Below are 9,057 nucleotides of genomic sequence, written 5' to 3'. Positions count from 1 at the left end.
AGGTTTGTGAATCAAAATTGACTTTTTCTGCTTAAGCACCTTGAACTGGGTTTCTGTTACCTGAAGATTCCAGAGCATCTAAGTAACACCTGCTGGTGCTATGTTAGGAAGCTGACTAGTTGAAAGAGATGATGCCAGGGAACTAATGCCTCTAAAGTACATATCCTAAAGGAATCTGGGGACTGAAGTGAGCTGGCATTATTAGGGATAGCATTGGGGTGGTGTCAGGAAGTACAGTTTTCCAATGGGCACTTAGGTTGTTTCCATATCTTAGCTATTGTAAATTGATCACTAAAACTCCTTCTCTCCCACGTAATGTTATCCCCGTTCCCCCCTCGCCCCCTCCCCAAACCAAGTCTATATATAGGATCTGGACAATATTTGGGGATTTAACACTTTGAGCCTGGGAGAGGGCCATTTTGAGATGTTTTAGCACACAATGCGTGTCTGTGCTAACAGACATTAGCAGGTCCTGTGCTAACAAACATACTTGCCTGAGCTATACCTTGGTTCAGCCAGATTGTCTATATTCTGGCTAAAAAGGGGGAGGAACAATAGCTCTCAGGATGGGAAAATGAAAGCCTTTCCACATTTTTCTGCTTCTTCCAAGAGGCATATTTTTAGAACTGTGAAATTGGTAGGTATGTGCTGTCTTCCATTCTGTGTACCTGACTGCTTCAAGGATGTAGGCCAAATTGGAGAGTGTTGACAGAAGAAAAATATAAATCTATGCCTCCAGAGAATAGTCTCACAGAGAGAAAAGTTTTGGAGATGCAAATGTGTGACCCTTGACTCATTAAAGATAAAGACAAAACACGATTACTGTCTATAACCAATTATATTCCATCAGCAACTCATAGCCACAGTTGGGGGAAATTAGGTAGGAGTGTTACATAAGAAGGCTGGTTGTTCCAGCATTAGATATTGTCTTTTGAGATTAAACCAATTTGAATTGGCCTAATTCAGCCTCATTCACTGCAGCCCTGTCCCAATATTGGGACTCAGATTTTTCCATGGTGAAAACAGTCCTCCTTACTTCGTCACATTGTTTCTTTAAATCAAATAAAAGGCTGTTCATCTCCCCTTTAGTGCTTAAGTTTAAGGGACAAATTCTTAAATATAATATTGCAGATATGCAACCTTGGTCATTAAATGATGTTGAAGGCTGAGTATGTCTCATTGTGGCTCCTATAGAATGCTTATGTGTAGCACAACAAGATGTTAATTTAACTTGTGTATAGATAGATAGATGATAGATAGATAGATAGATAGTCTCTCTGTGTGTATTTATTTCAGGTGCCTAAAATTGGATTACGTATAATTCTTGGTTTATGACACATTCTCATTTGCCCATGAATGGACAATTCTCATTCATTACTTGGCTTCTGAGGGAGTTGGGCTGCACCTCCCCATAACCTCTAAAATTTGGCATGTTCATGTGATTTGCTTTGGCCAAGAAAATATGACCAGAAGTGGTGCATCATTTCTGAGCAGAAGCATTAAAAACAAGGATCCATACATCCTTTTCACTGCTCTGCTGATTACAAAAACTTTCACAAGCCTGGGCCCTTGAGTGGCTGTGATGAACAGAGCACCTTATTGACCTGCACTAGACATGGGCACGGACAGGAAATATACTTGAAGTAAATTGTGTTAGAGATTTCGGGTTATCAGAACAGCTAACCTAGCCTGTGCCAGTTAATCCGCTATTGTCTTTCAGTGCCAAATCCACCCACCTATACCCTGTGTTTTGGAGGCTGGGATTTTGCTGGCCATTTTTCTCCTTTACCACCTGGCTCCCTGTTATGTTCCACAGATAGGGGGTTGTGGCGAGATTGGAAGAGGAGAAAATCATTCCTGGTTTTCTCATTGTTCCTGTTAGCATTATTTCAACAATAGCCTCACCCTGACAATATCAGTTTATTCAGTTTTGCAGCTTCTTCGAGCAGCTTCAGGACTAGCTTGATTGTGCCCCATCAGAGGGACTAGCACAAGCTGGATAGGGCCCCTTCAAACTCCACGAGGACCCTCTTCTGAGTTTCTCGGTTCTGATAATCCTGACCTTATCCTTTTGTCCTTCCAGCCCTAAGGGTGGTGGCTGATTTCTGCAGTTACCATTATCCATGCCACCTTTATGTTCTCTTTTGCTTTCTAATTCCTCAAATATTTATTTAACCAATTCCCTATATGAAATTTTCTCTGTTAAACTTACTGGTGTGGTTGCTGTTTTCCCATATGGACCCTTACTGATACACATAGTCATATAGCTATTTTAAATAATGTAACACTCATGAATTTGCTAGGGCCAAAGCTACGGCCTTGACAATAACCTTTATCTAACCACAAAATACCTAATCTAATCATATCTCCCCTCCCCATCCTATCTTCCAGCTTCTTCCCACAAATAGTGAGTTTGATTCTGTGTTCATTACTCATCTTCTGTTCCCTTTCAGTACTTTTATTATACTTAAATGTATGCCTAACCCTAAAATTATAAAATTCTAATTTTGTATGTAATCTTTTTGAGATATACTGATTAGCTCATTATATTGCTAGCATTTACCCATGTTGTCGTTTATTGCTTTGTTTATTTGTTTTTTATTCCTGTGTAAAGTGCCATTGGGTAAATAGCCTAAAGTATATAATTTGAAGTAAATTAAGAAAAGCAAAGTCTAGGTTTGATGGGATTTGGGAATGAAGATTTTATATTGAAAAGTGGTCCTCCTGCTCTCCCTGACATGGTTTCTGGGTATGCACTCTGGGCTCGTAGATCAGATAACAAGTAAATAAAGATCTTTTATGTGTGCCAAACATGCAGTGTTCAGTCTCAGAAGCCTTTAGGTAAATGTGAAATGAGGTTTTTTGTCTTTATATAATTTAACTTATTACTAATCCCAGGATGGAAAGAGAGTCAACATAGAAGCAAGATTATATGGCTCATTTACACAATGGATACTATGCAGCTGTGAAAAAGAAGGATCTCTTATCCTTCGAGACAGCGTGAAGAGACCTGGAGAAGATTATTCTAAGCAAAATAAGCCAGACAGAGAAAGACATGATCTCACTTATATGTAGCATCTAATGAACAAAATAACTGCCGAACACAATAGATTCAGAGATGTGGAAGCATGCAACAGACTGACAAATCTCAGAGAGAAGTGAGGAGGGGTCAGGAAGAGATTAACTAAAGATAGAGTTTCACATAAGCCTATATAATAAAAGGCAAGCACAGCAGTAGTGGCAGGAGCCTCTCCCACTTCCAGGGCAGCACTAAGGATGTCTGACATCCCCTGAGGGCTCCCAGATTATGAGAGGGTGTAAGCAGGGCTGAGAGACCCCTCCGAGTGCATGAATTTCATGCACCGGGCCTCTAGTATTGGTATAATACCTTTCAAATTTGTGGAGGAAATCACAAGTGAAGTCAACTGGAGATCTGGAATTGTTTTGTGGTTATTAACTTTTTTGTTACATATTCCATTTGTTTTCTAATACAGTAATATTTTAGTTTCCAATTTCTTTTATTTTTATTTAAAAATTTATTTTATATGCATTTTCAAATTTATTGGCAAAATTGTTTATAATATCTTCTAAGTTTCTTTTAAATATCCATCTTGTCTATAGTGATGTCCCCTTTTATGTGCCTGTTATTGATTGATTGTACCTCCCCTCTTTTTTCTTTCTCTCTCCTGGAGACTACAGCATACATCCATGACTTGTGAGATCAAATAAAAACCAGGACTTTGTCACTTCTCAAGTGAGGCTAGCACATTGGAACACTTTAACTTTTGTTAATTCTCCTCCCCAAGTTCTACCTTTTGTATTATTGATGTCATGTTTTTTTTATCAACACATATATTTTAAACTTCTAAAGATGTTATTGTTGTTTCATGCAGTCATTATTCACTTTCATTTACTTATCTTCCTTTTACTTTGCTATTCCATACTTCTTACATTTCCAGGGGTTCATTATCTTTCTTCTGCCTAAAAAATTCCCTTTAGTGTCTCTTGTGTAGACTTTGTAAAATCAACATTTCTGAGTTTTTGCTTATCTGGAACATTCTTTAACTTTAATTATTATTATTATTATTATTATTATTATTATTTGCAGTTTTTAAAAATGAGAGAAATGATATAATGAGGAGAAATGCTTCATCTATTCATCTTTTATCTTCTCAAAACTTTTGTTGTTAACTTCATAATAACAAGAAAGTGGCAATGATAATACAAGCAATATCTGTGTATCTTTTATTCAACTTTTCTACATGTTAGTATTTTACCACATTTGACTTATGCTTTTTCTCTCTCTGATTATATATAATTCTTTGGGACTATTTCAACATAAACAGCAAATATGATGGTCATTACCACATACTTCATTGTACTTTTTCTAAAAACTAGGCATTACATTTTTATCTTTAAAGTTTATTTTCTTTGGATATATAATTCTAGACTGGATTTTTTTTTTTTAAAGCTTTTCAGTAGTTATCCTAATGTCTTGTGGTTTGATCATTTCTGTTTGAAATTAGCTGTTAATTTGGTAGCTCATTTAAAGCTAATGTATTTTGTTTCTCTAGTTGATTTTTTAAGATTTTTTTCCCAGGAGTTTTGGTTATAATGTGCTTAGATAGGTTTTTATTTTTGTTTAATCTCTTTGGAATTCTTAGACTTTTATGAATCTGTAGATTGATGCTTTTCATAAGTCTTAAACTGTATCAACCATATTTCTTCAAATGTTGCTTTGGCCTGAATATTAGACTTTTCTTCATGTCTCTGTCTCTTATACTCTTTTTGTACCATTTTCCTTTCTGTCCTCAAGCTTGGATATCCTATAAAATAAATGGCTAATAGACTGAATGGCATAACGACCAGTTGCAATGATGCTCACTGACCATTAGGAGGAGGGTGCTCAATGCAGGAGCTGCCCCCTGATGGTTAGCGCACTCCCCCAGTGGGAGCACTGCTCAGCCAGGAGTCCTGAGCTGAGCTCATGACTGGCAAGCTCAGTGGCAGTGGCAGGAGCCTCTCCTGTCTCTGTGGCAGCGCTAAGGATGTCCAACTGCTGGCTTAGGTCCACTCCCCCAAAGGGCTCCCAGACTGTGAGAGGGTGCAGGACGGGCTGAGGGACGCCCCTGAATGCACAATGCACAAATTTCATGTGCCAGGCCTCTAGTTTTACAATAATTTACCCTTTTATTCATGAATTCTCTATAGTTTGTTGTTGAAACAGTGATCACATTTTAATGTCAATTATTTTACTTTTTCAGCTCTACAATTTATAATTATTTTTGTAGATTTCAGTTCTTAGGTAAAATTTTCAACCTTATCTATTTCTTTAAATATAATTTATACCTAATTTAAAATTTGTGTATGGGAACTGGGTTATCTGGCACCCTGTGTCCATTGTCAGCTTTTTACCTGGAAATATATATATATATATATATATATATATATATATATATATATATATTTATATTATTATTATTATTTTTTTAATATTTTTTATTTTTTTTATCACTGTGAGGCTGCCTGTACTAAGAGATGCCTAGGGCTACAGCAGCCCTAAGATGGATAAGAAGTCTTTCCCAGGCTCCCCAGTGGTTGAAGGCACCCCTGAGATATAGCAGGTGCATCTGCACAAAAACAAGGGCCTGTCTATAGCTTCTTTCCAGGACTTTTCTCCACAGACATCCCTCCGTTGCTGGTGATGGTTTATATGGAAACGGAAGCCTCTAGCACATGTGTCATTGAAGAAGGCTTTATGCTCAAAGTCTGCTGCTTGTGACTCAGTCAGGTGCAGAATATCTTTCAAAACTGAGAAACACTGCTTACAGAGATGGGTCCTCTGAGTTGCTGGAGCTCTTGGAAGCCATGACTTTTGCATCCACTTGTATAGATACACTCTCATCAGAAGAGGCCTCCTCCTGATCCGTTTTATGCCAATATCTCTTCTGTTTGAGACTGATGCTTTATCCACTGAGCCAAACTGACCAGGGCCCTGATGCTTTCGAGGAGGCGGCGGACACATTGAGTGCACTTGGATACCTTCTCAGGGGCTGTGGCCTGAAGTTTCTTCTGCCCAGAGTGGAAGCAGCCGTGATTTGAATCCGCAGCTTCCTCTGCAGCATCTGCAGGATGTTAGCTGACTGCTGGTGATAGTCTAGAGCCGCCTGGACAAACTCGGCCAGCTGGTTGAGTTGCTCTATGTCATTTTCTAAAAAATGAAACATGCTTCTCTCTGCCATGTCCTTGGACTCCTTGAACTTTTCCATTGCTAGTGTGATCTCGTCGTTGGGGATCTTTCCAACAAGCTTCCTTTTATAATCGTAGTCCAGGCGGCGGCCCTCCAGCCTCTCCAGGTGATGCGAAATCTGTTTTAAATCTTCGTTGTGGACTAACTGGAGTGGATCGATAAAGGTTTCCCTGACGTTAATATCAAAGGATTCTTTCACCTCCGCCATCAGCTTCATGGCCTTGCCCATTTCGATCAGTGCACCGCCTGGATTGGGCTGAATGTATTCTGTGGCTTTCAAAAGAATTTCTGAAACAGCTTGATTAGTGAGATCTATTTTCCTTTCCTTTCCATGTCAAGAAAGTAGTCATCTAGTTTTGTGCCTTCAATGCCTTTTATTTTTTTCACTAATTATCATCCTGAGCGCTGGGACCTGGGCTGCAGGACCTGAGAGGCCAGCTCCCCAGGCTGGAGGGTTCAGGGGGTCAGGCTGCGGGGAAGCTGTGAGCAGAGAGGAACCCGGAGGCACGGAGATGCCAATCTCGGGCTGTTGGGGCTCCAGGCGCCTCAGACACACCCTGCACAGCAAGATCGTTCTGTCCTAGGCCTCCTCCGCTTCCTTCTTCTCACGACCAGTGTGCTGAAGCTGTGAGTCCTTGAAGAACCTAAAGTTCAAAATGTCCACCAGGAGGAGGAAGGCGGAAGTCCCGCCCTAACCGGAAGCACATCCTGAGCGCTGGGACCTCGGCAGCAGGACCTGAGAGGCCAGCTTCCCCAGGCTGGAGGGTTCAGGGGTGTCAGGCTGCGGGGAAGCTGTGAGCAGAGAGGAACTGGGAGGCACTGGAGATGCCAATCTCAGGTTGTTGGGGCTCCAGGCGCCTCAGACACACCCTGCACCTCAGGCAGCTGCCCCCCAGACCTCCTCCTACTCCCGACTGGTACCCTGAATCCTATGACTCTGAACAAAGACTACATTGTTAAAATGGCCACCTTGAGGAGGAAGGCAGAAGTCCCCTATTTATAGTATTTTTAATTGAAAGATGACATTATATATGAAAAATTGGATAATTTCACCCTATCTGCCAGGCAGCTATTGTAGGGGCAGATCCCTTTATCTAATCAGAGATTGAGAGGACTCTAGCCTATATTTTTGACTTTTTGAGCCTAGAACTCAGATGATAGAACTCAAAAGTTTCCAAGTTATGTTAGTGCTTGGAGACAAAGGTAACACAGCTCTAGATATTTTAGAATTACAACAGCATATTGTACAATTATCCCAAACAAACATACAAACCAATCCTTTGAATGTCTGGCAGCAATTTAAAAATGACATGAAAAGACTTCATCCCTTCTATTGTGAAGGCACCTGAGCATTCTATATTGGCCCATCTTGCCTTTTTGGCCAAAAATGAACCTCTTCTCATGGTCCAGGTTCCCACAACTGTTGCCGGACCTTTCAGTTCATGCCGAGGCTGAAGCATCATGGTGGCTGGTACCATAGATCTCTTGCCCACCCAGTGGGGGAGCTGGGCCCTCTCTGGAGAAAAAACATGGGTTCCCAAAAATATGAGATCAATGCCCAGGCCTCGCCAGCAGGTAAGGGGTTCCCAAGGCAGGTGCTGGGCATGGAACCCAAGGAGACAGAACTAAACCTCACATCACCCTGCTTGGCCCTGGAGGATGGCTGGTTAGCCAGAGATGGGTAAGATTTCTCAGGGAAGGAACAACCTAAGACAGGCACAGTCGCAGAGGGGCCATCAGGAGAGAACTTGGGGTCAACAGAGGTGGGGCAGACCCTTACCACTACCCCCTCCCCCCCGCAACGTGGCAGGCACCTGAACCTTCTCCCATTCTGAGGGAGGTCTCCTGCCCCCATGGCTGCTTTGCTTCCCATGCACAGCTCAAATTGGGACCCAGGTAACAGACAGAGACTTGCCTGACAGCAGCTGCCCTCTCACTGCAACAAGACTTGTTTGAGAGGTCTTGTACCATGGTGTGGGCAAGTGGGTTTTTAATATCCAACTCCAGCCTAGTAGCAGGAATGCTCAGGCCCTTCTCAAGAAGGCAAATAATCAATTCCACTAATACACACATGGTAAATAAGACTGTTGCTAGAATGTTGAGTTTGACAGATGAATAGTAGCTAATTTCTCAGAGGAAATTAATGTAGCTAATGGAAATACATGAATATTCTAGAAAAACTGATTGTACTGTACAAAAAGCTGTTCCTAAAGTGTTAACAAAAATTCTTATTGGCAGAGCATTTCATGGTAAAATTGCACATGTTATGAACCTAAAGCAGTGATAGTGTAGCGCAAATAATTAAAATGTAAAAGCTATCAAGACTACATTATACAATTTCCAAAAGTCTCCTATTATTTAAATTAAAAAAGAGGGTGACAGTGGAAGAATATCATGTAAGGAAAAATATCCTGAGAATAATTTACATCTAAAAAATTTGTACTTTAGAAAATTAACCTTCATTTGAAACGCTAACAGCATGATTCCCTGAAAATACACACATGGTGTCAAAACAAGCCAGAGGAAAATTATTTGGGAGGAAAAAATGAAAAAGAACCCCAAGTCAAATTTAAAGAAACTATCCCTTTATTAACTTTTGGTCGAGAGTATGTTTGTATATTTTCAGAAAACAACTCTGAGACCATCTGGAATCCTGTAACAGAGAGGAATAGACAGAAGTGCTCCAGCCATGAATACAGAAGAGACACAATTCAGAAATGGAAGATGCTGACGACTCCTCACCATACCAGCAGACAGCAGCTGCATGTTGCTGAAGGATGCCCAGGACCAAACCAGAGACAGTCGGA

At 40.7% G+C, this 9,057-nt stretch overlaps 1 protein-coding gene across 1 annotated transcript; it reads right to left on the bottom strand.

The window, feature by feature from the left end:
• Positions 1-5,762: 5,762 nt before the first annotated feature.
• Positions 5,763-6,628, bottom strand: LOC118709321 (endophilin-A3-like; the record flags this gene model as incomplete). Its single annotated transcript, XM_036421278.2, is given in 2 exon segments — positions 5,763-6,578; positions 6,581-6,628. Coding segments are annotated over 2 exon segments (660 nt in total), but the record flags the coding sequence as incomplete, so codon positions are not given.
• Positions 6,629-9,057: the final 2,429 nt, after the last annotated feature.

This window comes from Pipistrellus kuhlii, unplaced genomic scaffold, assembly GCF_014108245.1.
Source record: "Pipistrellus kuhlii isolate mPipKuh1 unplaced genomic scaffold, mPipKuh1.p scaffold_m20_p_7, whole genome shotgun sequence".
NCBI lineage: Eukaryota > Metazoa > Chordata > Mammalia > Chiroptera > Vespertilionidae > Pipistrellus > Pipistrellus kuhlii.
This window is presented reverse-complemented; position numbering and strand designations above follow the sequence as displayed.